General features: G+C 34.9%; 1 protein-coding gene across 2 annotated transcripts in view; it reads left to right on the forward strand.

Moving 5' to 3' along the window:
- LOC127951006 (epidermal growth factor receptor-like) overlaps window positions 1-8,654 on the forward strand; it is a 55,701-nt gene extending 47,047 nt beyond the window's left edge. The window contains exons 23-28 of one of the 2 annotated variants that reach the window (XM_052548568.1): window positions 324-470; window positions 717-814; window positions 899-1,063; window positions 3,771-3,812; window positions 5,415-5,508; window positions 6,714-8,654. In XM_052548568.1, coding sequence (XP_052404528.1) covers window positions 324-470; window positions 717-814; window positions 899-1,063; window positions 3,771-3,812; window positions 5,415-5,508; window positions 6,714-7,072 — 905 coding nt within the window. In that variant the 3' untranslated portion in view covers window positions 7,073-8,654. Of the gene's footprint in view, window positions 1-323; window positions 471-716; window positions 815-898; window positions 1,064-3,770; window positions 3,813-5,414; window positions 5,518-6,713 lie in introns of both variants that reach the window. The other variant, XM_052548567.1, reaches the window with a different exon arrangement.
- Window positions 8,655-11,346: the final 2,692 nt, after the last annotated feature.

The raw sequence follows: 11,346 nt of genomic DNA on the forward strand, positions 1-11,346 counted from the left end.
TCCCAATTGCCAGTAAAAAAAAAAAGAATCGTAATTCTGAGATATAAACTCACAATTGCAAGACATAAAGTTGCAATTCTAAGAAATAAAGTGACTTTTTTTTTCTCAGAATTGCGAGTTTATATCCTGAATTCGGACTTTTTTTCTCACAGTTGTGTGATATAAACACGCAATTCTGACTTTATATCTCACAACTGTGAGGTTATAAACCTCACGAGATTAAAGATAAAATTTTTTTTTTAAAAATCAGTGCCAGAAAAGGGCTTCCATAGATTTCAGTGTAAAAAAGGACACTTATTAAGAAAACAACAACACTATTTTAGGTGTGACAGTCTGGGAACTGATGACATTTGGAACAAAGCCCTATGATGGGATTCCTGCAAGTGAAATTGCTGAAGTTCTAGAGAAAGGAGAAAGACTTCCACAGCCTCCTATCTGCACCATTGATGTGTACATGATAATGGTCAAATGTAAGTTTGAATCATTCCACTATGTACTATGTAGTACTTTCATTCCATTTAATAAATGGTTTTCACACATGAAATGTATTAATATTAATATTTTCAATGCTTAATTTTAGGCATATACTATTGAAAAAATTCAATGTCAGCCAATATCTAATATCTGTACGTTTTAATAATAGATAATAATAGCAATAATACCATTAGGGTGTTAGGAGACGTTACATTTATTGTCACATCACTGATTTGATCCAGGTTGGATGATCGATGCAGAGAGCAGACCTCGCTTCAGGGAGCTCATCTCTGAGTTTACTAAAATGGCACGTGACCCACCCCGCTATCTCGTCATTCAGGTGAGAGAAGCACAAATCTGATTTCTTCACTGGAGAATTTCTCACATACTGCATATTCACTGATGAGTGTTTTCCTGTTGGCAGGGTGATGAGCGGATGCATTTACCCAGTCCTTCTGACTCCAAGTTCTACCGCAGTCTGATGAGTGGAGAGCTGGATGAAGCTGTGGATGCAGACGAGTATTTAGTGCCCAATCACAGCTTCTTCAGCAGCCCCAGCACCTCCCGCACACAGCTGCTCCATTCTGTGGTAATACACACTCATGGTCCATATTCAGCTCATTTAGACATTAAGACATTCAAATAATTTCAAACTCCAACTCATTTTTTAATCTACAGTTTCAACCTCGATATAAAAAACTGCTAAAGACACCGTACAAGATTACATGACAGCCAATATGATTATTTCTCTCAATTCAACAGAACAGTAGTGATGACGTTAGTCGACTAGAAGAGGCTGGTTGACCAAACTTTTATTAACCACTTAGTCGCAGAAAAAAACTAATCCACATTGGCAAATCCACATTGGCGACAGTACATCAGGCAGGACATCCAAACACTCACCTAACATTCATCCACCACAAATATGGCTTATCATCTGAAATATGTATGTAGCAGCAACTGTACATGGCCACTAAAGCTAATGTTCACAGAAATGTGGGCTGTTCAAGTGTCTGTGGAAAAGAGTAGAGCTGTGTGCTCGCTGCAGGACAGATGGAGGCGCCGGTGCAGTCAGTTGCTCTTACAGATAAGAGTAATACATGTTTCGAATCTGTAAAGACGTTTATTTGTGAGCACTCACAATAACATCAGAACATTGCGCTTTTGTAAAATAATGAAAGCAAACAGAATGCGCTTTCTACCATCTCACTCTATGTGAATTTGAGCGCGAAACTGTGTATATCTTTGATTTGCATTGTTTATTAATAATTGTAAATGAATTCTTAAAATGAACGACTACTAGTCAACCAGAACAATCCTTAGTTGAGGGCAGCCCTACAGAACAGAGATTAAAAACATTAAATATGCTAGTGTAATTGTTTTTTTATTATTCAGCAGAGAAAGTTATTAAATTCAGAATGAAATAAGCGATAGTAAATACATTGTTAAAAAAAAAATTTTATTTAAATTAAATGCTGTTCTTTACAACTTTCTATTAATAATTAAAAAAAACTGAACAAAAAATCATGAGTATATACAACAAAAATAGTAAGCAGCGCAATGTTTTCAACACTGATAAACATGTTTCCTGAGCAGAGCAGCATATTTTAAAGATTTCTGAAGGATTATGTGACACTGAAGATTAAATTACTTTTAAAACCACCTGTTTTAAATTTCGAAATAATACTGTTTTTACTGACCTATATTAAACTGTATGCTATTTTGTTTAAATAAATAAAAAAGAAAACACTGAAACTAAATAATTAAATTAATAAATAATTAAAAATAAAATCATAGCATCATAATTACAGAATAAAAAATGAATATCCATTTTCAGTTTTGTTTAAAACAGTTTCACATTTTACATTTAATTGCATGCATGAATATCAGCAAAAATACATCCAATATTACAAAATTTCGATAAGTGAAGAAATCTCTAATATTAGCCTATTACCTATATATATATATATATATATATATATATATATATATATATATATATATATGTAGTGTGTGTGTGTGTGTGTGTGTGTGTGTGTGTGTGTATATATATATATATATATATATATATATATATATATATATATATAGACAATTATATAATATATTATATTATATTTTTCCTCTAAATTATACTAAATACTAAATGAATGCAATGCAATAGCTCTATGGACAGTCCATTTTAAAACAGTCCTCGTTGTACCTGTAATCAAGTGACTGGAGGCGATATCAAATCTGATGACAGAGTTGTGTGCTTCCACTCAAAAGGACAGAAAGTTCAGATAGCAGAGGCGTATGTACCTGGCCTGATTTTCGTCGTCTCCTGGCCTGGCCTCCTTCACCCACTTCCTGTTCCGCTGTCCTTCTGTCTTTTCACCTTCTCCCCCGCTTCCTCCCAGCTGCCTCCTGATTAATGACCGTTCTGCAGCAGAAAAGCAAAGCATGTCTGTCCAAGAGGACTCGCCAGGCCTCAGCATTCTGAGTGCTTCCTGGCCTCGCGCCTGCCGCTAAGTGCATGCAAAGCTCCTTCAGCCTTTCAAGTCTGATTGCTTTCGCGGGCAACACTTGTAAAAAAAAACTTTTTTTGCAGAACGAGACCTTGAGTTTAGACAGAGTCTTATATAACACAGTCATTGAGGCATAGCCATTTAAGGCTGTAGTTTCTCTGACAGATGATAGCTTATTTAGGGTGTTTTTTTCCAAGTTCCTTGTGTTTAATGAGCATGTTTTGCAAAGGAAATCCTATGACATTCTTGCGTGAACTGCTGACTTTGGTTTTGTTATGGTCCTGGAGCCTCAATTAGGGCTGGCTTCTGTTCTCCTCATAACAGGTACAGGCCTGTTTTGTGCACATGGTGTTGAATAGAAAGATTTATCCAGTCCTCAGTAATCATCTTTTTATGTCAGTTGAATGGATTAACCATAGTACACAGAGCGACTAGAAATAATACAAAAAAAGTGCATTACCACATGTTAGTACTACAAACCAATCACAGGGGTCTTCAAAAGAAGACAAGTTCAGCTAAATGTTTCATTGCCTCTCCCATATCAAATGTGTTCATTACAAATAATAATTTTAATGGCTTTGCAATTTACAGTATATGTGTGTATGTAATAATGCTGCACTCAGTTGGAGTTGTATTCGAATCACAAGTAAAATGAAATCAAGCTAGATTATTTAAAAACTAGCCAAATTTGTATTTTATTTTACAACAATATTTGGTTTATGTTACAATATATATACTTGTTTTTAAAGAGTTAATAATAAACACATGGTTACTTTTGTTTTGTTTCAGAGTCTCAACAGCAGCATTGGGAACTGTCAGAGCAGAAATGGGGTAGGTTACGCATATCAAATCAAATTAAATCACATTTTATATATAAAGTTAAAGATACAATAAAAAAGAACAGTAGCTGACCACTGTGCTGTACAACCCATACTGAAATCAATGTTAAAAACATAAAAAGTGTGTATACACTTAATATTTAGTTAAGATCACCTCAGAGATCTAACAGATGTATTCGGATTCAGAAGGTCAGAGAGAATTTTTACATCTATTCTGTAATGGAACAGCAGCCAGTTCAGAGAACTTAATATAGGGGAGATATAATTAAATTTCCGGGTGCCAGTCTGGAATCTGGCAGCTGTATTTTGAACTACAGTATTTGAAGATTATTGATATTATATTGGCTTATTCCAATAAAAAGAGATTGCAGTAGTCAAGTCGATTTGCATCACTCTCTCAAACTCTGAAAAAGCTGAGAAACTCTTAGTCTTTGCAATTTAAGTGAAAAAAGGATTTAACTACTGCATTTATCTGTTTTTTTTTTTTTTTTTTATGTGAGTACAGAATCAAAAATAACACAAACAAGATTTACATATAGGAGACCATTTACATGTAGTAGACCAAATCCCCAAAATCACAATCAGAGATACCTGAAAGTCCTGAAAGTGCAAACACAATAACCTCTGTTTTGCTCTCATTAAGTTAAATAAATTAAATAAATACAATTATGAAAACCATAACTTGATAAAAGACAGGCACATAGCTACAGGACCTTAGGTGTTTTTTTTGTCATTGTGCTTCAGGGGCAAATACATTTGGTCATCTGCATAGAAATTAAATCACACCCTATGCCCCATAAAAGTATAACCCAAAGGAGGCATATATAATAAGAACAGAACGGGCCAAAATGGAGCCCTGAGGAACTAAAAGATTAACAAAAACCATCAAGACAAAAATTCAGACATCAAGACAGTATCACATTGCTAACTAATAACTTGCATAACCAAAAAATAAATAAGTAAATAAAAGAAAATCTTTAAGATCTTTAAGACTGCAAAAACACCACGGTGTTTCTTTAACTTTTCCACTGAAAATAATTTCTCATGCAATTGTTATTTAATGTATTTATGTGTTGTTGATATGAAATAATGTACTGGAACCAAGACTTTGTTGTAAATTCTGTGGAGGAAATTACATTTTATAATTTTTTCTTATAAATGTTTTGTATCCTAAATGCATAGTTAATTTAGTTTTTCATAATTTGACAAAATGATCGATTGAAAATTGCACACAATATAAATACTGTTAATGATATTTAGCTATTGGCCACACAACTAAGAGTCAGAATTTGTGTGAAAATTTCCATAAATTATTTTCAGACAATACATATTGACACGCTCTGTTCAAATGATCATAGTTTTAGAAAGATTTATGTTTTTTTTTTTATATAAGAATTGATCAACCGGAACATAAAAGTTTGCATAGCTGAAGAAATATTGAATGAAATGTAAGACAAAGGTTTTCTTATTATACACATGTACCCAGCTGTGCTTTTGAAATCTTCTAGCCATTCACCTATTAACGGTTACAGGAAATGAAACCGGTTTAACCAAAATGACACTTGCTAAGTAATATACTTTTATTTTCCCTCAGAATGGTTTCCCAGGAAGGGAGAACAGCATGGTTCTGCGCTACATCCCAGATCCGACGGAATACTTCCACGAGGGTGACTTCCAGCCCGCTCCAGGTTGGAATGGTACAAGCACAGACAGAGTTGTTTTTTTTTTTTTTTTTTTTTTTAGCATTTAGAGAGTTAAAGTGTTTAACTTGTTCAAACTATCACATACTGGGAGACATAAAATCATCTTATCTCTTGTAATATCTGCTGAAATTAAATTATGCTGAATGAGGACAAAAAGGGCATAAAGAGGCACATTTTATTTTATGGTGAAATGGGCACCTCAGTGTTGCTTAATGTTGATCTTGCATTCTTTTGGTTTGCTCTGATTTGTACTATTAAATTGAGAGTTAAAATTAAATCATTTACTGAGCCATGTGAGTCTGTCAGGCACGTACAGTATACACTACTTGCGTTAGGAGCAGCCCAAACTTGAAGTCCCTTTTCATGAAAAACACTTCAAATTTCATTTTCAAATCTCAGAATGTAAACATTTTGTGAAGAGTAGCCTTTTTCAAAATATAGAATAAAGTCATGCAAGGTTGTGTGAAGCCCCTGAAGGGATATGGAAGAAGAAACTATATTTCACTGCCTTTTCATCCCAAGAGAAATGGTGTTTGTTTGCGTTAAACTTTGCGTTTGTTTGCAATAGTGTTGCATTCCTTTAAGAAACTTTGCGTACATTCGTAAAAGTTTTGCGCTCTTCCAAGAAACTTTTTATTTGTTTGCAAAAGTTTTGCTTTTCCCCTAAAAACTTTGCATTCACTCACAAATTTCTTGAAGGAATACCAGACTATTCCAAGCGAACACTTCCGAAGTTTTTTTGGGAAAAGTGAACATTTTGCAAGGAAACTGAAAAAGGTTTATCTGGAAAAAGCAAATGTTATGTGAGCAAACAAAATATTTCTTGTGGGGTGAAAGTGAACGCAAAGTTTTTCGGCCCCTCACGAATCTTTCTCAAGCAAACTAAGTTTTCAGGCATTCACAAAACGTTTGCATGCAAACAAAAAGTTTCTGGGGGATCATAAAGGCTTTGCGAGACAAAACGTAAAAGCATTGGGATATCATTTGTCCTTCTTTCTCATTCGTTTTCATCTTTCCTCAAGAGCCTGCATACGTCACACGGGTAATTAAATTATTTTAGGTGCCAGTAACTTTAATAGATGCTAATACACTCTTAGGGTATTTTTGTAAGTAGATCTTAATGAACTGCTAATTAAAATAACCAATAGAATAAATTGTGTATTTAACCCCATAATTGTCCTCTTTCCCAGAATATGTCAACCAGGATGAATCACTGATGTCCAGCATGACCAACCCAATATACCAACACCCTGGACCTCCCCGCACACTTCCACACTCTTCATCAGCCCTGGACGAAACTGAGGAAGAGTACCTGAACTGCTTTAAGAGCCCTGCTGCTGCTGCCGCCCCACCGGAGTATCTGAACACGTCCCACACACAGCTCCTCTCCAGACAGCCGTTCTTCAGCGTACAGGGCTTCAACCTTCAGAACAGCATGGACAACCCAGACTACCAGCAGGACTTCTGCCCCCTGGAGCTCAAAACACACACCAACGGCCACCTGCCGGCTGCGGAAAATGCAGAATATATGGGACTGGAAGTGCACTAGAACATTATGGAGAAGAGTAACTGTTCAAATGAGCCACTTCACAGTAGATAAAGATGGAAGGACATCTATTTATAGCAAACATTTTGCTGAGTTGTCAAGGACAGAAAGAGCTTTTCATAACGTGGGCTAGCATTCAAATATGCTTTTTTTGCTTTGAGCTAGTCTTGGTTGGAACGGACAACTGTGGCTCTCTCCAAATGTCCCAAGTGAATGAATGACAACAGGATATGAATCCCACGTTGATGCCAGTGGAAACGTGCTGGTGTGCTGAAATGGCATATCATGAAACATGCTTGTCTACACATTTAAGACTGCTTTTAAATGATCTGGTTTCACTCATGTTAATAATGTTTGAAATGGGCAAACAAATTACATTTACCAATTTACTGCGCTCATTAGTGTCTGTAATCATGAAACTTTTAAAGATATAGTTGCACCCAAGTATTTGGACACTTAAGTCACTTTTAAAAATCCATTGCATTAAATACGAAATATTGAAGTGAGTGACATCTTTCAAAACTTTGGATTCAGTAAGACATTATTAAAGAAAAATGTAATTCGTATTTTTACTCTGCAAAGTTTAAATTCATCAAGTCACAGTCAATTAATTAAAGTCATAATAATAAGTTATGTTTCTTAATCACCAAATTTGAATGATTTCTGAAGGATCATGTGACACTGAAGCCTGGAGGAATGGCTGCTAAAAACTTTGTCATCACAGGAATTACAATTACAATTTAAAATACATGAAAAAATAGATATTTGAAATTCGAAAAATATTTTACAATATTACTGTTTTTACTGTATTTTTTATCAAATAAGTGCAGCATTATGCTCAAAAACATTGAATAAATATTACAGATCCTAAACATTTGAAAGATGGTTTATCAACTACTTCATACTTCAAAAACCTAATAGACATGTTTGCGATATATTTATGTGCATTAGATGCCCTTTGTTTCAATATTGTGTTGTATATGTATCTTTAATAGTGGTTTATGTGTCCAAATGCTCTTCGGAAACACTATGTAAGCTGAACTCAGAGGTTGTTTAATTCCTCTCTGCTGTGAATGAAAGTCAAATTTGAGTTAAATTTATGATGATTTTGCTGGAAATGTTGGCTGTGTGGACAGTGCTGTGACAGTGATCCGTGTGTGGATAGATTCAGCTTCGTCCGAAGGCCAACATATGACTGGTACTTGTACAGAACTGTCTGTAATATATGGCTGACATTTGCATTATTGTATCTAACGGAGTATTTTATCCATTGTCATAAAAATCACATTTGGGGTCACTCATATATTCCATTACTGCTTGTTCGTCCGTGTGTTTTCACCTTCCTGTACCTAACTTGACTTTTGTAATAGTATCTCAATGAATCTGAAACATATCTCACAGACAGAACATATCTTGATCTCCATGATGGCTATGTTGCACAGAAACAAAGTAATGTTGTTGGATATCTTAAATTGGCTATCCTTTCTTGCTTTCATCATTTGCATTTGCTCTCAAAATATGGTGACGATGTTCTTTCTTGTCCTTTGTTATATAAGTCGAATCAATAAAGAATTGTTTTATAAGAGTTGGCCCTGTACTTGTTAATTGTGTGTGATACCATCAGTTGCAATCTAATCGGGGCTAATTTCATCAAAGCGGTTTTAATAATTACTTCTAATCAATAGTCATGATTGAGTTGAATAGTTAGTTTTTTCACAAGTTCATCAAACAACTGTGTTAAGAATCATTCATCAATCACGGTGATTAATGGCTTCTCCTGCTATTGTTATTTGCACTGCTTGCCCACGTGTATAGTTTATCTCTCTGTCGGCAACAAGGGATTCACATGTGATAAATGCAGAGAAATAGTTAGGCTGACAGAGAAGCATCCAAACTTTAATTAAGGACAGTAAGGTCTCTAGATACTGCTTTGGATGTGGCTAGCTCAGGGAGTCCTGTACATTGTTCGGTTCCTGTAACTGTGCTTCTGCAGCAGGGCAACTGGGTGATAGGCAGCTCTTCTGTTCTGATCAAAATAGGTTCTCCCCACTCAGTAACGCACCCAATGAGAAACCTGATGAACGCCTCACATCACAGAAGTCAGTTAATTCTCAGTACATAGAGACTCTTTCACCTAGGTATCACACTATAGAGACTGTGTCTGTTCCCCGAACTAGAAAATACAAAAAACGTCCAAACCAGTTTAAGGGTAACAATTTAATTGAGGTTCAACAAATAAAAAGACAAATGCAATACGGATAAACAAATGATAAACTTGGCTTATCAGGTCCCTTTCTACAAAAGCACTTTTTGTAAATATGATCACTGATCATAAACTATGTGCTCTAAATGAGTCCACCCCCCAACATTACTGTTATAAACATGAGCCACTTCCAAAAGGCAAAGAGGGAGGTGCTTCAATTTATAACAATGTTTTTAGGATTTCTCAGAGGGCAGCTTCAAGTATAACTCGTTTGAAGTAATGGTGCTTCATATAACATTATCCATAGAAACGAAATCCCCTGTTATGTTTGTACTGGTTACTGTATACAGGCCACCAGGGCACCATACAAACTTTATTAAAGAGTTTGGTGATTTTACATCCGAGTTAGTTCTGGCTGCAGACAAAGTTTTAATAGTTGGTGATTTTAATATCCATGTCGATAATGAAAAAGATGCATTGGGATTTATAGACATTCTGAACTCTATTGGGGTGAGACCTACTCATTGTCAAAATCATGCTCTATTTAATACTGACTGATGTTGATGGTGTCTAAATTATGCAGCCAAGCGATGATATCTCAGATCAGTATTTAGTTTTGTGCAAACTTCATATAGCTAAAACTGTTCATTCTACTTCTTGTTACAATTATGGTAGAACCATCACTTCTACCAAAAAATAAAAAATAATAAAAAACCTGCTTTGTAAGTAATCTTCCTGATTATCTCAATTCCTTAGCATATCCAAAACCTTAGAACAACTTGATGATGTAACAGAAACTATGGACTCTCTCTTTTATAGTTTATAAAATAAAGTTGCTCCTTTACACTTAAGGAAGGTTAAGGAAAACAGTCTGACACCATGGTATAATGAGCATACTCGCACCCTAAACAGAGCAGCCCGAAAAATGGAGCGCAGCTGGAGGAAAACAAAACTAGAGGTATTTCGCATTGCTTGGCAATAATGTAACCTGTCCTACAGAAAAGCATTAAAACTGTTAGCTCTGATTACCTTTTGTCTCTTTTAGAAGAAAACAAACATAACCCTAGGTATTTATTTAATACAGTGGCTAAATTAATGAAAAATAAAGCATCAACAAGTGTTGACATTTCCCAACAGCACAGCAGTAATGACTTTATGAACTTTACTAGATCGATACTATTAGAGATAAAATTGTAACCATACAACCGTCAGTATCGTATCAGACAGTGCACTATGGGGAACAGTTCCACTCATTCTCTACAATAGGAGAGGAAGAATTGTATAAACTTGTTAAATCATCTAACATGTATGTTAGACCCTATTCCATCTAAGCTCGCTCAACTGAGCCTGGTTTCTCCCAAGGTTTTTTCTCCATTCTATCACCGTTGGAGTTTTGGTTCCTTTCCTCTGTCAGGGTCACTTCATTTACAGAGATACCATTGACTTGGCTAATGATTCCACAGATACTAATTATGATAACTTACAGATAACTGAGTTGGATGATGACATCACTGAATTCAATGATGAACTGCCTTTAACTATCATTTTGCATTATTGACACACTGTTTTCCTAATGAATGTTCTTCAGTTGCTTTGACACAATCCGTATTGTTTAAAGCACTATATAAATAAAGGTGACTTGACTTGACATGATTGAACTCAACAGTTATGTGTATCACCCACTTTCATGATCACAAACGTGAAAAATATACAAGGTTAAAGAACCAGTGTTTTGGTGGCTTATACCAAGCTAACAAAAATATGCTTTAAATATTTTTTGCTAATGTTCGAAGTTCTGAACATGTTATTTCAATGTTTTTCTTCTGAAATTTCAGTGTTTGTTAATAATTAAAACCGAGGTATACACTGAACCATATATATAAATAAGCAGATCACATAAAAAATAAACATAATCTTTAGTACAAAACATACATTAATTATTAAATCAAAAACACCAAAAAAAGTGACCATACATTCAAAGGTTTATTTGGGTTTATTTATTTATTTATTTTTGTACTGGAGGTACATAAAAATTTCATGTAGATTTTAATATTTTCTTTGAAAATACTTGGCC

Source organism: Carassius gibelio, chromosome B2, assembly GCF_023724105.1.
Source record: "Carassius gibelio isolate Cgi1373 ecotype wild population from Czech Republic chromosome B2, carGib1.2-hapl.c, whole genome shotgun sequence".
NCBI classification, from domain to species: domain Eukaryota; kingdom Metazoa; phylum Chordata; class Actinopteri; order Cypriniformes; family Cyprinidae; genus Carassius; species Carassius gibelio.